Raw genomic sequence first — 21,416 nt, forward strand, 5'->3', positions numbered from 1 at the left:
GAATTATTTCCCTATACGATATTAAAATTGCCTTCCAAATCACGTTTAGGTTGGCATTTCTCACTTCCTGTCTGCAAATTCTGCTTCACAGCCTCTGATAAAGTCAGACAGAAGAAGTCTTGGTACCACGAGGACTGCACACTTTATATGAACTCAGTTTAGGAAACTTTCCTAATTAGGTTGAACCTGCTTTGTCATCTGATCATCATCAAGTTAGGAACCATATACCCAGGCCACAGCCTTTTTGGTTCTTAGAAATGTCTATAGCTGGCACTAAAGTAGAAGATGAACAAATACGTGTTGAATAAATGAATGAATGAATGATTGAGTTGTTGAGTGGAAAGAGAAGCATGTTTGAATCAGTCAGAGGATAGTGTGAATCCTAGTTTTGCAACTTATTACTGGCTTTTCACTGTGAAAAGGGAAGCAACCCAGAGAAAGAGGCTCTATGAATTCATTTCCTATTGTTGCTACAAAAAATTACCATCAAGTTCCATGGCTAAAAACAAATAAAACCAATTTATTCTGCCAGAGTTTTATCTTGGCAGATATAATAGGATAATATAGGATATATAACAATGCAGTCTGTATTACATTATATACAGAGGTGTTAGATTGCAGTTCTGGAAATCAGAAATGCAAAATGGGTTGCCCGAGGCTAAAATCAAGGTTTCAGCAGGGTTGTGTTTCTTCTGGAAGCTCCAGGGGAGTCCCTTTCTCTGTCTCTTTCAGCATCGAGGGGCTGCCCACATCCCTTGGCTTACGGTCTCTCCCTCCATCCTTGAGGCCAGCAGTGTAACATCTCTGAATCTCCTTCTGACTCTTTTTATCAGACCCACCTGGATAATCCAGAAGGGTCTCTCCATCTCGGGGTCCTTTCCTCAATCCCATCTGCACGATCCCTTTTGCTGTATAAGGGATCATGACGTGGATGTCTGGGGTGGGGTGGGGGGAGTCAGGGGTGGAGAGAGAATCACCCTGCCTATCACAGCTCTGCTGTGCGCGAAGTCGCTTCAGTCACGTCCGACTCTTTGCGACCCCATGGACCATAGCCCACCAGGCTCCTCTGTCCATGGTATTCTCCAGGCAAGAACACTGGAGTGAGTTGTCATGCCCTCCTCCAGGGCATCTTCCCAACCTACGGATCGAACCTGTGTCTCTTGTCTGCTGCATGGGCAGGCAGGTTCTTTATCACTGTGCCACCTGGGAGGCTCCCATGCCACATACCACCCATCAAATCTTGATCGGGAAAATGCTATTTAGAGACCCATGCACCTGAGAGCTGGGCAGCCCAACCCCACCCTTCAAGTGTCCACGGGTTTAGCCAGACCACATCCTTTTGGCCCCACGCTACTCACTTTCACTAAACTTTGCTTTACTTTAGTGCTATTAGACTATGTAACAAGCACATCGTAAGAAACAGCATCACAGAAGAAGTTGCTTTTATTGTAACTGTTTTGTGAGTGGATGTACATTACATGTCAGCATACATTTCTTATGAGAAATGACAGATAATTATCCCTGGTCTTAAAATCCAGCACTGGGATTTCCCTGGTGGCTCGGTGGTTAAGACTCTGGGCTTTCACTGCAGGGGTAGGGGTTTGATACCTGGTGGAGGAACTGAGATCCCACAACCTGCATGGCCTGGCCAAAAACAAAGTAACTAACAAACAACACCCCAGTACTGGCTATGGTTTCCCTAGTGACTGGTTTATTTCCATCAAATGAACACTAGTGCACATGGCTGATCATTTTTCTCCCTTTGCACAACCCACTATTAAGAAGCCAAGAACCTCAACAAAGCTACAAGACATCAAAGCCTGCATTATATGCACCATTAGTTACCCACCTCATTGTCCCTTTTCCCCAGTTCCTTCCTGTTTCACATTTTTATTTCTTCTCGGTCTTTATTAAACATTTCTTGCATCTTCTCTATCTTTGTCTCCAGGCTATTTATCTGTAACTCCATTTTGTTTTCAAGATTTTGGATCATTTTTATTATCATTATTCTAAATTCTTTTTCAGGTAGATTCCCTATCTCCTCCTCTTTTGTTTGACTTGGTGGGCATTTTTCATGTTCCTTTACCTGTTGGGTATTTCTCTGCCTTTTCATCTTGTTTAGATTGCTGTGTTTGGAATGGCCTTTCTGTATTCTGGAGGTCTGTGGTTCCTTTTTATTGTGGAGGTTTCACCCAGTGGGTGGGGTTGGACGATTGGCTTGTCAAGGTTTCCTGGTTAGGGAAGCTTGCGTTGGTGTTCTGGTGCATGGAACTGGATTTCTTCTCTCTGGAGTGCAATGGAGTGCCCAATAATGAGTTTTGAGATGGGTCTATGTGTTAGGTGTGACTTTGGGCAGCCTGTAAGTTGACGCTCAGGGCTATGTTCCTGCGTTGCTGGAGAATTTGCGTGGTATGTCTTGCTCTGAAACTTACTGGCTCTTGGGTGGTGGTTGGTTTCAGTGTAGGTATGGAGGCTTTTGGATGGTCTCTTATTACTTAATGTTCCATGTAGTCAGGAGTTTTCTGGTGTTCTCAGGTTTTGGGCTTAAGTCTCCTGCCTCTGGATTTCAGTTTTATTCTTCCAGTAGTCTCAAGACTTCTCCAACTATATAGCACTGATAATAAAAATTCTAGGTTAATGGTGAAAAGATTCTCCACCTTGAGGGGCACCCAGAGAGGTTCACAGAGTTACATGAAGAAGAGGAGAGGGAAGAGGGAGATAGAGATGAGCAGGAGGAGAAAAGGGGGACTCAAGAGGAGAGAGACAGATCTACGCAGTTCTCTGTTCCCAAAGTGTTCTCCGTAGCCCAGACACCCACAAAGATTCACAGAATTGGATTGGGAAGAGAAGGGGAAAGGAGGAAACAGAGGTGTTCTGAGGTAGAAAATGGACAGTCAAAAGTGGGAGACAGTAATCAACACACTCCTGAGTAAAAATGGGAACTGAATATTGGATTCTTAAATGTCCAAAGTTTATATCATATACTGAAAAACAAAGATTAAAAATCTAGAGTAGAGGTTAGACTCTTAAAAATACAATATTAAGAACAAAAACATAAACACAAAATATTTTAGAAATATATATGAAGTTCAGTTTAAAAATAGGGCTTCTCTCTTTTTTTTATTTTGCAAGGTTATAGTGAAATGAAAATGAAAATTAAGGAGTAGTAGAGGAGTAACAGAGGACTTTAAAAGAAAATAAGAGAAAAAGAAAAAAAAACAAAAAAAATTTTTTTCCTAATTAAGAAAATCGTAAAAAATATATGAAAATGAAAGTTAAGGAGTAATGGGGGAGTAATGGGGAATTTTAAAAGAAAATAAGAGAGAAAAAAATAAAAAAGAAAAGAAAAGAAAAAAAAGGTAAAAATATATCTAGGAATTTCTCTGGAGCTGTTGCGGTCAGTGTGGGTTCAGTTCAGTTCAGATAGCTTCTCATTCCAGCTTACACTTCTCGATATCTACAGGCCCCTTCCAGTGTAGTCGGCGTTATCTACAGGGATTTTAATCTGTTGCACTGGTCCCTTCTGAAGCGGTTCCCTTTGTTTATTTGGCTTCTGTTTGCCAGTCTCTTCAGTGCCTAATTTCTGCCCTGACACAGGCGGGCAGAGGTGGTCTCTTGTTCAGGTTCACTAGTTCCGTCGCGCTGCGGGGAGGGAGGGGCGCTGCTTTCCCCGTCCACGCTGCTCAGGCTCCCAGCTGCTCTATATGGAGCGGGCCCTGCGCTGCATGCGGTTCCAGTTTTTGGGTATTCCACAAACGCGCGGACTCGGTTGCGCCTGCGTTTTGTGCCTTCCCCGGCCCGAGCAGCTCAGGCAGTCAGGAGCTTGACGGGCGCACCCTCCCTGGGTGCGGCGCGCCTTCTCCCCTCCGCAGCCCCAGCCTCAGTTTCCACCTGTGCCAGTCGGGTGCGTGCGCCCTGTGTTTAGCCGCAACCCTCCCAGCGGATGTCGACCATCCAGAGTCTCAGGAAGTCTTTGGTTAGAAACTGGAGGCCTGTTTGCAGTGTGGTAAGGGATGCCGCCTCTGGGGCTGAGTTTGCCCCTTTCCCCTCCCCCCTGCCTCCTGCCTCTGGCGGGGCTGGGCCGGTCCGCAGCCGGCTAGCTCCTCCGGACTTGCTCAGACCCTTTGTTCTGCGAACGGCCGGCAGTGTGATCGGGCCGGTTAATTTTCTCTCTCTTTTGCTGTCCCACAGTTTAAGTTGGTTTCTCACAAAAGCTCCCTCCGATTGCCCTCAGGACACTCAGGGAGGGTCCTTACCATAAGCAATGGCACCCATTCCTCTCCATTCCGCCCCCACTTACTGGTGGTGGATGTGGGCATCTGGGGTACTTTTCTGCTGGGAGTTGCCTTTAGGCACGTAATTTGTGGGTTTTATTTATTTTTCCTCCCAGTTAGGTTGCCCTCCGAGATTCGAAAGCTTCCCCCAGACCCGCCAGTGCGAGGGTTTCCTGGTGTTTGGAAACTTCCTCTATTAAGACTCCCTTCCCAGGACGGGTCTGTGTCCCTAGCTCTTTTGTCTCTCTTTTTATCTTTTATATTTTGTCCTACCTCCTTTCGAAGACAGTGGGCTGCTTTTCTGGGCGCCTAATGTCCTGTCCTTTAGTTTAGTTCAGAGTTTAGTCCTTCAGGGTCTGTGAGCCCAGAATAAGGCATGGTAAGAACTTTTGTTATTCCCCAAGACATTTTTTTCTCTTTTGTGAGACCCAGGTCCCTGATACATTTCTCTTGGTTCCAAGAAGAACAAACTCAAATGAAAAACAAAAAATCAAAACATAAAACCAAACAACGTCAATGCCAATATTTCAACCCAGACTCTCAGCAGAACTGAATCCAGCTGTAAAGCCTGGCACTGAGGCTGATAAAAGGAAAACAGGTCTCTCACACTTTACATGCTGAGCACATCGAGCTCATAGATGCCAGCATTCTAAATGGCTCGCTTGCTGTTAATAGATTCACTGGCACTGAAATCCATTTCTTTTCCGGGGGATATTTAACTTTTATTGTATCTTTACTCATGGTCAAAAGACATGGGCAAATTTGCTAAAGTGATCGAAGATACTCTTCTTAAAGGCATTCCTGAAGTTTTGCCTTCATATCTTTGTATGTGAGCTTGTCTTCTTGGAAAGGAAAACCAGAAATGAGTTTTATAGGATATAAGGTTTTAGTAGTTGTAGAAAGCCAAGGTTAAAAAAAAAAAACCAAAAACCAACCTTAGTAGAACCACCAATGAAAAAACCTTTGAGATATACGCAACGTAAGAGTTCATCTCTGAGTGCATGAAACGACAGAATCCTCAACACCAAGAATCTGTCACATCCTACTGGATAGTGTATCCAGACCTTCTCTTTTTAATCTCTACCCCCACAGAGCCCAAGATGTAGCATGTATTCAATGCACAGTCGCTGAATTAATGAGTAACATCTCTCACTCTCTGTCCATGGAATTTCCCAGTCAAGGCCTGACTTAGTGACTGATCACAAGTACCTCTCATTCTGAAAGGTTAGAGTTCTCCTCCAACCCCAAGACACCCAGGGGAACACAGCGCTTGCCGTGGGGCAGGCGGGCATTACCTGTGATGTGACTGGTACTGAGATCCATCCAAACCATGAAAGAAATCTCTGCCATTCCTCAGCTCCAGGGCAGCAATTTTAATTTCCTTTATTTCTTCCCTTGTCAAAACACACCTTACAGATGACATTCCTACAAGCAACCACTCTCATGGGTAGACTTAGGTTAAAGTGTCATTCCCACTGTGCTAGTACAATCTCCGTCTACCTCTCTGCCACTCAAGAAAATATATCAGAACACAAATGAACGAGGATGCCATTACTCTGGGAAATATCATGAATTCGTGGCGACTTATTGAAAAGAGTAAATCATCCACCATTTTGGTGTTTCAGATAATATTAGTTGTACATGACCTATGGAGGATCTCACAGTGATGGACGTGAAAGTTCACCGGCATGCCAAGAATGAGAGAGTACTTCTCTACAGAATCCACCACTGAGACACACCATCTAGGATCTTCCCAAACCATCTCTGAGGCTCACGTTAACCCCAACACACTGGTCTGTATGAACTCTGCCATGCACGTGAGATTCAGGAGAACCACAGTGATCATCTCTACGAATGGGCATAGCTCACATGGAAACATCGGCAAATGCATGCCACTCCACTCTCTGCGCCCTGACCCCGGGGAGGAGGACGCACAGAAGCCCACTCACCACGCCGCCGCCAGCCGAGTGTATGAGCACAGACATCCCTTCTCGGAGGTTGGCGACTTCGAAGAGCATCATGTAGGCGGTGACGAAGTTCATGGGGAAGGCAGCGGCCTCAGAGAAGCTCATGTCCTCGGGGATCTTGTAGACAAATTCCACAGGTGTGCACACCACCTCTGCCCAGGCGTTGTAATTGACAAATGCCATGACACGGTCCCCGATCTGGCAAGAGGGAAGCACGGGGTTAGTGGAGGTTTCTTGGTCTTTTTTTGAGAGATTTCTCAAATACACTTAACGATCTAGCAAAAACTATAGAGTCCTTCCCAGGAAAAAAAGAAAAAAGAAAAGAAACCTTAAACCCTCAAATATGCACACCTTCACCTCACCTGCCTTCTGAGGCGTTTGTAGATGCTCTGAAACCAATCTCTGCAAGCTTCCCAGAGGCCATGGAAGCCAGGGTCTCTATCCCTCTTTCGGAGCATAAATATACGACGTGCACCACATCGCACGCCTTGGAATGTTAGTGTCAGAAGCTCACGTTACCGATCCAACCTCTCATCTAATCTCTCTGTTTCGGGACGTGGAGGGTCAAGGGGGCAGGACTGGGAGTCGGTCTGCTCTCTTTGGCTCTCTCCCACCCCATACTGATTCCCTGCCAGGCTAGTTCATGCAGGATTTGCATCAAAGGTTAGCACCGGACTACCGATGGCATTAGATGTGAAACGTGATGCGTCAGAAAAGTCACCTAAATGTGATTGCAGGGAATTGAATAAAAGCAACCAGGCTCAGAGAGAAATGCCAGCGGGTGTGAGGAGTGACAACCAGCCTTTATTGCACACGTGTTATACGGCAGACGTTATCCTAAAGCTGCCACGTGTTCCACCTCCTGATCAGAAGAGGCAGAGCTGAATACTGCCATCTTTTTAAAATCAGTGGTTTACATAGCCAGACACCAGGCAGAAAAGAAAAGAGTGGTCTTCCCTTTAAAGTGGTTATAATCATGGGCTAAGTTTTTTTTTTCCCCCATAGCATATCATTATTCAAGGGAAATACAAAGTAAATCATCATGAACAGCTTAGAGCTGCCAAGTACTAGTTCAATGGAACCATTCTGCTACCTGATGTTAGGCTTATACTGTGACTCTTCAATGCAATATTCAAATTGTTATAGTCACAGTGATTGCTCAGTAAACTAATGGCTTTCATATATCTGTGTTTTAGTTTTACTTTTTTTTAAGTAATTGATTCTACTGTTTTCTTCTAGTTTACCCTTTCTCTTTTACTTCTGTTCAACAAACAACAACAAAAGCCTCCCATGAGACTGGTTTTTTTATAGTTCCATATTACAGATGAATGATGAGAGGTTTTTGCAGACACTTAAACTGAAGCAAAACGAAGGTCACATCACTGATCTGACCCAAGAGTCATGCAGTCAGAGAGTAGCTGAACCTGGATGTGAACATAGCTAGGCTGACTCCAGATACAAATTGCTAATTCATTACATCTATGTGCTACAAAGAAGACACAGACTTATATAAGGGTGTGCAACAGGGGAAACCTATCAAGTCTGGGAATATTAGTCTAAGGTCTTTAAGTTTCAGTTTCCTTGGCTCTTACATGAGTTTAATGTTAGGAACGGGTCCTTATGAGATTAAATAACACAATAGACAAGCAACCTATGTGGCATGGTGCATGTAAACTGAGGAAAGAACAATCAATGCTAACTCTTAAAAAGACTGGTTCCTGATCTCCCATGGAATTCACAGTTTAACGATCAAAAGCTAAATATCGACCCACTGAGTTTCATGAAGCAGAGGAAGAGCTGTCTAACGAGGAAACTGATGGATAGGAGAGGCTGTCTCATGGGCAGTGAGCGCCAATCCTTGGAAGCGTTGAGAATCAAATGATGATGTCAGGAATATCATGGCCGATGCGAGGGCTTGGACCAGAGGATCGCTCAGGTCTAATATTGGCATCCTCCTTTTACAGAGTCATGCAAACCTAAAGCTCTATCAACACCACAGAGTAGCTGATGACCTGCAGTGTGAACAGAGTGTGGGAAAAGAGTATCTCAACCGCCTTGACAGTGATGGTCGTGCCAGCCCAGCAGGGTTGTCTGCTCCAGGCCTCTCATTTCATTATCAAGATGGCAAAAAGGGGGTCAGCCATCAGATAAATGCTAATCTCAGAGTCCAGAGGTGGTAAACTTTAAAAAAAAAATATCTAATTCACCTCATTATTTGCTTCTGTTAGGGAAAAGAAATTAGTCCTTGGCAACGAAGCCCAAATGATTCCTTTTCTGCAGTGCTCCCAGCAATAATTTTTCAAGGCTTCCTTGTAATCGATCAAGCCAAGAGAGCTAGCTGTTCTGTGTGTTGCTGTGTGGAATTCTATCTCCAACATGATTGAAAATCTGAAGTCAGACTTATAGAGGGCATATTAGTATTGGTTTTTCTCCCCAATCATGCCCTGACTGTAAACCTGTAGGTGGCTTCTTTTATTTGTTTGTGCAGCTGAAAGTACTGGAGGAGGGGTGGAGGAGATGATGGATCAATCTGACAATAAGCAAGCCAGGGCTAACTAGCAAAAGAAAGATCAAACATAAGGGAAAATATATATAATCAAGCACAATGATTCCTCCCTATAAACCAAGGTCAACCCATCCCTAAAATGATGGGTTGTTTATCCAGTGCTCAGGATTGATAGAGCAAATGGTGTGATCTTTTCCTTTGGGATAATGTGGAGGGATGGAGAACAGATTGTATTTCTTATACACAGCATTTTCAGGGAGAAACGGTGCTGCCTCTGGTTATATTGCCTACCTGGGGACAGAAAATGTAAAGTCATAGAGAAGAAAAGAAAAAGCACATTTACTTCTCTCTGAACGTTTTTCTGCCGTGTTATCTGGAAACCACTGACAAAAAGACAGATGAGCTGGTTGAGGTGTCCAGACATGCATCATAATGAATTTGGAGCATATTGATATTTTCAAAGTATACTGAGGCTCCGAGGTACTGAGACCAACCAGCAGGCTCAAAATTGATTCCAAGGGGATTTTGGCATTGCCTTTTACAGGATTTTTCTTCCTGTATTAACCATCCAATGCAGCATTTGCAGGTGGGGAGGAGGGGTAAAGATTGTAGGACTGTAGGAAGAGTCAAAATTCTCTAGTGGTTTGAATTCAGGTTCACCTTCTACTTGCTCTCATTCTGACCTCATGGAAAATTACCAAACCCTTTTGAACTTCATGTCTAAGGGGATAAGAATCTTCACCTTGCAGGGCTGTGATGGGACTGAAAAACAGTAACTTGCCCGTGTTTCCGGTTATGGTGGATTCTCAAGTGTGAGGTCTCTTCGTCTCTCCATGGGGAAGCATTAAAGTTGAGTGAGAGCTCTTATGCCTGATTTCCAATGGTTTTACTTGCTCTCAACTATCACAGTTTTGTGTAGTTGATTTGCCCATAGGTTTTTAGTTTTTATAGACCAGATCCTATCTGATTTGTATGGTAATGGTAAAAAGGATCTTTTCAGTGATTAAAAATTTTGTTATTGGGAGTTATGTACACGTACAAAAAAACAGAATTATATAATAACCCTTTGTAGACTTGTCTTACTCCCCAAGCCACCAACCCATAGCCAATTCTGTCTCATTGTCAGTGCTTGCTTCGGCAGCACATATACTGTCTCATTGTCAGACACCTCTACCCTTTGTCTTTAAATTTTTCATCCAAAAATGCCCTTTCTCAATGTCTGAAATAATAACTTATAAGTGATCACTTAAATGCATTGGTTAAATAGATACTTAAAGGCACCAAATTATAAAACACAGAGGCTATTTCTCACCAACCTTTGCATTTTGTAATTAACTTCTGAGCCTGATGTGATGGTGAAATGGGAGCCACGGGTAGAGAGAGGAGGGGTATACGCTTGGTTAATCCACGGCCAAATCCATAATTGCATTCATTTTAATCTTTTAAAAAAAATATTTTTCTTTTTAAAAATCTTTTTAATAACTATCAAGTGAATAAAGAGGATGCTAAAGTTTCCCCTGGCCACTTCACCAGACTGTTGCCAGGAGCTGTTACAAGATGGTCCCTGAGAAAGGCATGAGACATTCGGAAAGTCCTATCACTTATAAACATGTGTGAAATAGATAGCTGATGGGCAGTTGCTGATAGCACAGGGGGCTCCAGGCGACACTCTGTGAAAACCTAGAGGGGTGGGGCGGGCTGGGGCAGGGGAAGTTCAAGAGCGAGGGGACTTATGTATACCTATGACTGATTCACTCGTTGTATGGCAGAAACCAACACACAACTATAAGGCAATTATCCTTCAACTGAAATAAATTTTAAAAAGCAAATAACAAGAAGACACGTTATAGATGATTTCAAATGCATTTTGCATAATATTTTGTTTAATCTTGTATTATTTCAATAGATTCCAGATAAATATCACCCTTTCAGTCAGAAGTCAAAACATTACCTCAAATCCTTTAACGCTGTCCCCCAGGGCTTCAACAATCCCAGAACACTCAAATCCTGGCACCAGGGGGGTCTTGGGAGGGTTGTCAATGTTCCCCTGGCGCACCATCAAGTCAATGAAGTTTAAACCACTGTAAACAGCAAACGTGAAAAGAGAGAAATTCACAGTGAGATGGAAAGAAAGCACTGACTTGACTCTTCTTTCCTTCCCATCCCCTCCCTCCCCTTCCTCCCCCAGTTCCTCTCTTCTTTCTTTTTTAACTTTCTGGCAAAATGTGGCTAATAGTAATGTTACTTAGCTAGATGTCACCCAAAAAGCAAAACAACCATCTCTCTAGGCAACTTATGCTTTCTCAGCCCTTCAAATGGCATCTGCAGTGTTCACGCTCTAATTCAAGAGAGAGCCTCATTGTCCCCACTCACAGCCTCCTTACTCTTACTCTAAAAATGTATTGACCAGCCTGGTCATTAGCCATTCTAGCACTTAATTCAGGGTAAAAAAATACTAGGAAGAGTTTATAAGAAGAAACATAGAAAGCAGCCAGACATAATGGCCACCCACCAATCTATGAAAAAGAAAGAGAAAAAATGATCTAACTTAAAAGGTCTCAAAAAGACTGTCACCAGTAGCTCAGCTGGTAGACAATCCACCTGCAATGCAGGAGACCCTGGTTTGATTCCTGGGTTGGGAAGATCCCCTGGAGAAGGGATAGGCTACCCACTCCAGTATTCATGGGCTTCCCTGGTGACTCAGCTGGTAAAGAATCTGCCTGCAATGCGCGAGACCTGGGTTCCATCCCTGGGTTGGGAAGATCCCCTGGGGAAGGGAATGGCAACCCACTCCAGTATTCTGAACTGGAGAATTCCAGGGTCGCAAAGAGTCAGACATGATTGAGTAACTTTCACTTTCACTTTCAACCATCTCACAGACTTACACCAGCACCATGCCATAAAGGCTAGCCGTAATGGTGGCTGAGCCATCAAGAGACCACGCTGGGTGCACCTCAGGATGGTGACTCCAAAGAGAGAGGTCAAAGGGACAGGCCAGTGGGTGTGGGAAGACTGGAAGGTTCATTTCAAAAACCTGAGTTGTCTCTGGCTGAGAGAAGCCGTTTGGTATTTTCTACAGACATATTACTTTTGAAATAAGAAAGTTATCATTAAACCATGTCAAAGTCATTGCCTTGGAAAACCACATACTTGATTCTAATGATGCTACCAATGTTCCAAACTATTGGTTTTGTTTTGGTTTTTAAGAGCTACAATTGAAAATTGCATTTAACACCCATGAAGGAATGAAGTGAGCAAGTATGTATGTGAAATTCGTGAACGTGTATTTTTTTCGCACCACATGTGGCTCTAACATACTTCCTGTTTTCACAAGCTGCCATCTAAGGAAGACATGGGTTGGAGAAACCAAACTCCTCGGTCTGGCCCAAGGCCTATTAGCCTCTGACCACAGCTTCTTTCCCAAGCAGAAGACTTGAACTCTCTCTTAAACGCAGCTTGTCTGTTTCCTCCTGGGCCTCTTTGGAGCCAAGGACACTTGGACGTCTACCTACCACCTCTGCTCTCTGCTTGACAGTCTCTCCATAAGCAACGGATAAGGGCAAGGAGGGTGACTTCCTTGAAAGGTAGATTTTAGAGTCACCCCTTTCTCAAGATTTTTCTAGCCACAAATGAGGCAAGATTCCCATATTCCCCCCACTGAAGTATCTCTGACGTGTGCCCTTTGTGAAGACAGCTGCATGCCTCACACTTCTTGGCGCCCAGAATACCTATCATTCCTCATACCCACAGCAACATAGGAGGTACTCAAGCAACATACACTGAATGAAGGAATATTCATGAATATTCAAAAACATGTGCTGCCAGCTTGAGTACTAACTCCTTTTAGGAAACAGCCAAGGGATGCTCAGAGTCATGGACAACTTTCTGAAATATGTGTGCAGACTTCCAAAGATCCTGTTTTGGTGTTTAATAGTTCTTAGGGCCACTTATTAACCAAAATGTTCTCCAATAATGTGACTCAATAAAGTCTCAATTCCATGACTTCTCCCTGGGGAACCTTGGGTCAGTTCCTCAACCTCTCTAAGCCTCAGTTTCCTCATCTGTGAAATGGGGGTTATGAGAGCACCCATATCACAGGGCTGTTGGGAAAACTGATGAGAGTTAAGCATTGTGCCAAGTAAAAAGTACGTATTCAATAATAACAATATCTATTAAGAAGGCTGAAGTGTGACATACATTTTGGGAAGATTCCCATTAAATGAGAGTGAAAGATCGTTTCAGAGCTGAAATGGGAAAACTTGAGCTATCTGTAAGCTTCACTTGTATGAAATAGCCCATTTTCCGACAGAATCAAATAAATAAAGCATCACTGTATAACAATAAAAAATTTTTTCTACATCCCAAATCAAACACTCCATCTCATTTCACACACATTTCAGCTCACTGTGTTATATCCCCCATGTGAAAACTTATGATTTCCCAAGACTCTGGTGGAGAAATGGCAGAAGAGATGACTGGACAGATCTGTAAACGTGCCAGTCCCTTGGATAAGGCTTCAGCCGAGGTGCTTGTTGCACTGCTCCACAGGGCAGCCTTCAATTTCCATCCGGCACGAAGTGGGTACAGTGACTATAAATGAGGAGCCAGCGACTCGACACCAGAGAGAAGGGCTAAGACTGACCTTATAGAGCCAGGAGCACCGTTTTCTCAGTGAGGCATGCAGTGATCCCGTCAGGATGGAAACAGGAAGGAGGTGTGTCCCACGTGAGGGGGTGGGTCAGTGTTGTTTATCTCAACACAGAGAGGAGCTGAAGAGGTACTTACATCAGACCTGCTGCATGGTGCCTGCCCATACGCCTCCTCCTCATATGGACCTAGCCAGCATTTACTGAGGGCTCCATTTGTGGCGGAAACTGTGATAAACACTTTCCTTCCATTGCTTAAGACTCAATAGCAATGAACTATCATACCCACTTTTCAGATGAGGAAACGTAGACTCAACAAGTTACTTGTATAAAGTCTCATCTTTGGAAACTGTCAAAGTCAGGATCCAAATCCAAGCCAAGTCCAGACCCCGGGACCTCACAGATGACACCATATTCCCTCTTTACAGGGACTTCATCCACTGCCCTTGATGAAGGGGGCACACCCAGGGGCCACATTTATAACTTCCTATCTCTTTGCCAGCTGAATGTACCAGTGGTTGGACCCAGTGCTGGAGGAGTGGCCACTCCTACTTTAAGCAGGAGCCCATTCAGCATAGAGTAAATGAGCTGGTCCAAGAACTGGATCTCAAAAACTATGAATTGGGAAACATGCATCAAGAGAACAACTTGGTACCAGAGAGGATGTCAAAAGACAGAACTGAGCTGGGTCGCAGAGCCAACCCAACAGCTTCCACCAGTTTAGGTATACACACCTCACTGCGGAGTTATCAAGGATGGAGGAGACGACTCTCTACCATCTGTGGTACCGCCTAGCCCCATGTGCCTCCTGCCGTCAGATATCTAAGGGGTCCTCGGATACTTCACATGTGTGTTTATAACAGAGCCTGTCATTGGGTTACAGGTGTGGTTTCTGCCTCATGAACCCAAAATACAAATGAAAACAAATGCCATAATCAATATCCGTAAATCACCCACTGGACAACCATTAATGACCTCATTTATTTTTTTTTCAAGCGAAACCAGTAACATTGTTTAGAGATAATAAGTTCCTTGCCCAAGATCACACAGACAGTGAATGGTGAAGGCAGGGACTTAAACTTGGGTCTGTCAAACACGTTTTTCTTCCCACCCCCTCTGGAAAAAAACACAGGGGCATATCAAGCCATACATCGTCATTATAATAGTTTCCAATTTTCTCTAAGATTTTATTTTCAGCTGGAAATTCTGAGGGGGTGGCCATGACTATGCCTGGTGATTCAGGCCCACACCAGGGGTAACTGACAGGTGTCTTTCTTGCTGACTTTTTATGTGGCTCTCTTAAACATCTGAGAGCGCTGCAAAAAGAAATACTGCTGCGAGGTGCTTGATGCAAAAATGCAATCCTGTGTTTCTCCAAGACTGATATAGTTATAAACGTAAGGCTTCTTCTCCCTCCCACACTAAATTATTAGTCAAATAAGAGGCTTAAAGTGTTATGACTGAGATTTACAGGGTTTCAGGCATACAGCAAAGTGATTCAGCTTTTTATATATGTATATATACATATATATCATGTATATAGATATACACTTTTTCAGATTCTTTTTCATTATAGATTATTAAAATATATTAAACATAGCTCCTTCGCTATAGTAGGTCCTTTTTAAAATCTATTTTATAGACAGTAGTGTATATCGGCTAATCCTCAATTCCTGAATTTATCCCTCCACCCCCCCTCCCCTTTGATAACCATATGTTCGTTTTCTTTCTGAGTCTATTTTTGTTTTTTAAATAAGCTCAACTGTATCATTTTTTAGATTCCACAGATAAATGATATTGTATGATACTTGTCTTTCTCTGTCTTGCTTACGTCACTTAGTATGATAATCTGTGATTTCATCCATGTTGTTGCAAGCGGCATCATTTCATTCTTTTTTATGGCTGGGTGATCTTCCATCATACGCATGTATGTATCAGGCGTGTGTGGGTGCTCAGTCGCTTCAGTCCCGTCTGACTCTTTGTGACCCCATGGACTCTAGCTGGCCAGGCTCCTCTGTCCATGGGATTCTCCAGGCAAGAATACTGGAGTGGGTTGCCATGTCCTCCTCTGGGGGATCTTTCTGACCCAGGGATCGAAGCCATGACTCTTAAGTCTCCTGCACTGGCAGGCGGGTTCTTTACCACTAGCACCACCCGGGAAGCCCATGTATGTACCACATCTTCTTTATCCACTCATCTGTCGATGGACATTTAGGTCGTTCCCATGTCTTGACTATTGAAAACAGCACTGCAGTGAACATAGGGGTGCATATCTTCTCAAGTTATAGTTCTATGCCCAGGAGTGGCATTGCAGGGTCAAATGGCAACTCCATTTTTAGATTTTTAAGGAACCCCCCTAATGTTCTCCACAGTGGCTGTACCAGCTTACATCCCCACCAACAATATAGGTGGCTCCCTTTTCTGTATGACCCTCTCCAGCGTTGACTATTTGCAGGCTTTTCAGTGATGCCATTCTGATACTTCATTGTGGGCTTGAGTTACATTTCGTTACTAACTAGCAACATTAGGCATCTTTTCATGTGCCTGTTGCTCATTTGTATGTCTTCTCTGGAGAAATGTCTGTTTAGGTCGTCTGCCCACTTTTTGATTGGATTACTTGGTTTTTTCATATTGGATTGTATGAGCTGTTTGTATAATTTGGAAATCTGTCACTTGTCAGTCGCATCATTTGCAAATATTTTTTCCAAGCCTGTAGGTTGTCTTTTCACTTTGTTTATGGTTTCCTTTGCCGGGCAAAAAAGCTTCTGAGTTATTTCTTAAAGGACACCAGTAAGTGGATGACTGAAAAATCAACCCAGCTATAGTTTATTCATTTTCCAGTTTGAGAGAAAATTGGCTCAAAGAGGGATTTAGCAAAGAAGAGCAAGTAGATGTGGAGAAAGTCCCCTTTTATTTTCCAGGTGAGGGTAAGGTGAAGGCTGCTCATGGGAAAGGGTTTTGGATCTCCTGCCATCTTGTTCTTCCCAGAGGTCATCAGTGTCCTGGGCACTGACCACAGGAACCCGAACACACAGATCACTAGACAAAGGACAGTGTGATGAAAATCTTGAAAATCTTCCAGAATCCTACTTCTCTACTAATGCAGCTCAATGGAGCCCAACCGTATATTTTGATCTTGCACTCAGTAGGAATCCCTAATCTTGCCCCATCTTTGGTTCAATTGAGAGACACATGGCCACAGAAACCACCTTCAGAAACCCCCCGTTTTACTTTCTGAGGGATACTGTTGAACATATCATTTGTTACAATATACATTCTCTTCTTTATGAAGACTGGGAATTTTCCCTCAAATTTCAACACAGAGGTTTAGTTTACCTGGGTCTCACAGGCCCAGTACAGTGTAGAAACTGATCATATTTCTTTCTTTGCATTTGCTACCAGGAAGCTCTGGGCCAAATTTGTAGCACTCCTCCCTGAAAACAGCAGAGCTTTCTGGAATTCATTCTCTATGTCATTCTAACACTCATCATCACCTTAACTTTCTGAATGCTTTGGGGTTTCCATTTTAAAAAATCTTAGGCTCTGTTATCTTGGATCTCAAACTTGATTGTACACCAGAATTCTGAGGAGTTCTTATTAAAACACAGATGGCTGGGTCCCACTCCTGCACTGTTGACTAAGCTGGTCTGGGGGAGGGTCAAGAACCTGCATTTCTAACAAGCTTCCAGCTGCTGCTGCTCTGGGAAGCACACTTAGAGAACTGCTGTTGTATCATTTCTTTTAAAGCTATATCAAGTTGTCTTTGGGATGAGACAAGGTAAAAATTAATAGATGATGATTAAGTAGATAAGAAAATGAAAAGCTCTCTTATAGTCCTCTAACGCAGCTGAATTTTTTGACCCTAGTCCAAAGAATTATATTACTTTTGTTAAATGTGGTCTTATTAGATTAGGTTCATCATTCTGATTTGTCTGGTTCTTTCCTGGATCCTAATTCTTTCATCCAAAAAACTGGCTCTTCCTTTTGGACATGTAGCCTCTGAGGATGCAGTTATCAAGCCATTGACTTTTCTGTCCAAATTGCTGATAAAAATTTTGGATTGGCTGTCACATTCCTGGTTAGTAAGGGTATTTCTGAAGATCACAAAGAGATGTCATGGAGGAAATTCAAGATATAGAACCAGCTGACATGTTTTAAGTTTCTTCAATTCATGAACTCTATGATTCCCTGAAAAATCTCCAAGATACTGGCTTGGCCAATAAGTTCCTCCAGGTTTTTCCAGAGCGAACTTCTTGGCCAACCCAATACTTTGAATTCACGTTTAACAAGATCTGTGTAAGACAGTCTCACTCTTTGTGAGACTCCCCTCACAGCTGTGAGACTCCCCCCACAGGAGTTGCTGACCATGTGGGCACAGTCTGAGTGAGTGTCAGGTACAGTAATTTTCTGGATGCATGTCATCACCATCATAGCTCCCCCCTCACACACACACTATATATATATATATCTCCACCCCCCAACTGGCCCACAAATCCCCAAATGTGCACACTCTGGTCCTAGCTCTGAGACTCTGTTTTACCCAGGCACACATTCTCATGTGTGATCAGCACTGAGAAAAATTGCTCTAAGTAGCCTTAAATCAGCCATTCCCACAAAGAAGACTTTTCAAGAAGAGATGGGTCCTTTCTGTGATGGGTTCTCATGTAGGGCTTTGTGATGGTTGGAGGAGCCCCCAAGAAACTAGTAGATCTGTAGAAACCCCCATTCTAATTCCTCAGATGATAGGGATGGGGAGAAAAGGAATTATTTGAGGCTAAGTCATTGTAATAGATAACATTTATGGGGTGCATACTATGTATCAGGCGTGGTGTTAAATGTCTGTAAGTGTGATACTTAATTTTTACAGCAACCATAACAAGGCTAAGAGATACACATTACCCAGATTTTACAGAGAACAACAGGGAGGCACATCAAGGTTTATAAAGCCAAGAGGTGAAGGCAAGTGATGTCTCCAGAGGCTACTGCCCTTTGCTTTCCTTTTGAGAGACCACCACTCAATTTTTCCAGTTACAGAGAGGGGCCTTCTCAACTCACATGTCACACTGAGCACTTACTATATCCTGAGCGGAGACTTAGTACTAGATGTCTGCAGTTCACAGGGGGCCCAGTTTCTCATGGGGAAACAGAATCGTGAAAGCTGATTACAACACAGTGGGATGAGTGGTTCGATAGAAGTGTAGCCAGAGAGCTCACCTGCCCAGCAGGAGATGGACTCACAGACAAGATAACCATGGAGTTAAAACAAGGACCCTCAACAAGGGTTTCTCAAAGAACTCTTAGCTTTGGTGACACCCTTTGTGAAAGTGATGGCTTCGCTGATAGCTCAGTGGGTAAAGAATCCGCCTGCAGTGCAGGAGACCCTGGTTCGATTCCTGGGTCGGGAAGATCCCTGGTCTGTATAGAGTCAGACACGGGATCACAAAGAGTTAGACACAACTGAGCAACTTCCACAAGAAAGTGAAAGTCACTCAGTCGTGTCCGACACTTTGTGACCCCATGGACTCTACAGTCCATGGAGTTCTCCAGGTCAGAATACTGGAGGGGGTAGCCTTTCCATCCTCCAGGGGATCTTCCCCACCCAGGGATCGAACCCAGGTCTCCCGCACTGCTGGTGGATTCTTCAGCATCTGAGCCACCAGGGAAGCTCTATAGTCAAAGCTACACTTCAACCCTTAGCTATTGCTTTCTGACTTCTCCACCAGGGGGTTGCTTCATCTCCCTGACCTCAGTTTTCTCATCTCAGAAACGCGCTAGGAACAGCCTCACGCTGTCGGGGTTGGCGTGGATCGCAGGTGACAGGACGCTGTCCTCACACAGGGATGCCTCACACACCGTAGTGCTCAGGAAGTGTGAGCGGCTGGCGTTGTCAGCAGCGCCACAAGCACCATCACCATCGTCACCACACAGAGAAGCCGTCATGGGTCAGGCTCCCTGGGAAGCAGACTCTGAGACTCAGCTCTGCATGCAGGAGGGTCGATAGGAGGTACCCCAGAGAACACCACCTCCCCGGGGGTGAGGGAAGCTGGGCTGAGTGGAAGGACAGGTTGAACACTGACGTGGTAGTAAAAAAGGACACAATTTATCCGTGGAGAGTTCTAGAGCTAGGATGAGACCTCAAGTCATGATGGATCCAGGCAAGGGGCCTGGACCTTTTCACCTCGTGTCAACTGCTCATTGGATGAGAGCCGTCCCTCGGAGGAGCTCTGATCTCAGGCGAGGGTACTTCCTTCTGCTGAGGGCAACTCCTCAGCAGGGACGTAACTGCAGCCCGCAGCAGCCAGCACTCGCTATAGCTGGGGGAAGGAGCTCTTCAGTCCTAAAAGGGGGCCCTGGGTGGTGTACCCCAGCATCCACCATAAGAGGGGTCTTCCTTTGCAGGGTTTTATCCCCCTGCTGGCCCAGAGCAGCGGTGATGGTGCTCACTGATGGTGAGAATTTACAGAGGTGTCCTCTGCATGGTGGTTTCTGAGAAGGAAAGGTCTAGGGTCCTTATGACCAACGCTGGGAAGGAAGGAGAGGATGATATCTTTAAACTGGGATCTAAAGGATGAGAGGGAAAGAGGCAGAGAAAGCAAGGACTTGAAGAGATCAAAGCGTCAAGGACACGACAAACTAAGAAAAAAAGAGAAGGGGAAAGGCAGACAAACTATCAAAACACGTGCAGCAGTTGATCTTAAATGTTCTCGCCACAGAAAAGAAACGGTGACTTCCTGAGAGCATGGAGGCGGCTAATGGGACAGTGGTAATCATTTTGCAGTTTACAACTGTATCAAATTAACTTTAAACTTACACAGTGTTATACATCAGTCCTATCTCAGTGATGCTGGGGGAAAGAAAAAAAAAGTCTTTTACAGGGTTTGAGAGATAATTTTCAGCTATGAAAAATATACATGCAGGGTTAGTAAACGGCTTGGAGAAATCCATGAAAAATAGTAGCTTGGGGCTTTCTCTGTATCTGCGGGAAGGTAGGGATCACAGGATACTGGTGGAGACCCAGACACCAGAGGGAACACGGCCAGACGGCATGCAGGGAGTCTGGAGTTCCCTCTGCTTGGTGAACATCACTGCCCAGCAGCCATCGCAGCCTGGCCCGGAGGCTCCCAGCCTGCAGCTTTGCACTGGGCTACCGCAGCCAGGAAGCTGTGCCCTTCCTTTTTTTTTTTTTTTACATTTTAAATATTTATTTATTTGGTGGTTACCTCAAACTGCTTTGCCCTTCATTCAGCTCTCCTCTGGCTGCTGCAATGTTCATCAAAGCACTGAATTCCAAACCCAAGGGGGAGGCGCCAAAGAAACACAGGTTTGAGTCATTCCCTCATTTCCCCAGAATGAAGATTTGGTTTTGTTTCTTGATCACAGCTGATAGCTTAAAAACATCTAGGACCATAATCACCGATCTCAGAAAATCTTGCTCCCAATACTTCTTCTTCTTTTTTTCTCCTATATTTTGGCTTTGTTTAAGCAAAATGGCTGTCTGAGGAGGCCTTACAAATAGCTGTGAAAAGAAGAGAAGTGAAAAGCAAAGGAGAAAAGGAAAGATATACCCATTTGAATGCAGAGTTCCAAAGAATAGCCAGGAGAGATAAGAAAGCCTTCCTCAGTGATCAGTGCAAAGAAATAGAGGAAAATAGAATGGGGAAGACTTGAGAGCCCTTCAAGAAAATTAGAGATACCAAGGGAACATTTCATGCAAAGATGGGCTCGATAAAGGACAGAAATGGTATGGACCTAACAGAAGCAGAAGATATTAAGAAGAGGTGACAAGAATACAGAAGAACTGTACAAAAAAGATCTTCACGACTCAGATAATCACGATGGTGTGATCACTCACCTACAGCCAGACATCCTGGAATGTGGCATCAAGTGGGCCTTAGGAAGCATCGCTACAAACAAAGCTAGTGGAGGTGACGGAATTTCAGTTGAGCTATTTCAAATCCTAAAAGATGATGCTGTGAAAGTGCTGCACTCAATATGTCAGCAAACTTGGGAAACTCAGCAGTGG

At 44.1% G+C, this 21,416-nt stretch overlaps 1 protein-coding gene across 1 annotated transcript in view; it reads right to left on the reverse strand.

Moving 5' to 3' along the window:
* The window catches only part of VAT1L (vesicle amine transport 1 like), a 165,926-nt gene that overhangs the window by 126,582 nt on the left and 17,928 nt on the right, over nucleotides 1-21,416 (reverse strand). The window contains exons 2-3 of the mRNA XM_043437233.1: nucleotides 10,699-10,828; nucleotides 6,224-6,439 (exon numbers count right to left, since the gene is read on the reverse strand). Coding sequence (XP_043293168.1) covers nucleotides 6,224-6,439; nucleotides 10,699-10,828 — 346 coding nt within the window. The remainder of the gene's footprint in view (nucleotides 1-6,223; nucleotides 6,440-10,698; nucleotides 10,829-21,416) is intronic.

Source organism: Cervus canadensis, chromosome 18 (genome assembly GCF_019320065.1).
Source record: "Cervus canadensis isolate Bull #8, Minnesota chromosome 18, ASM1932006v1, whole genome shotgun sequence".
Lineage (NCBI taxonomy): Eukaryota > Metazoa > Chordata > Mammalia > Artiodactyla > Cervidae > Cervus > Cervus canadensis.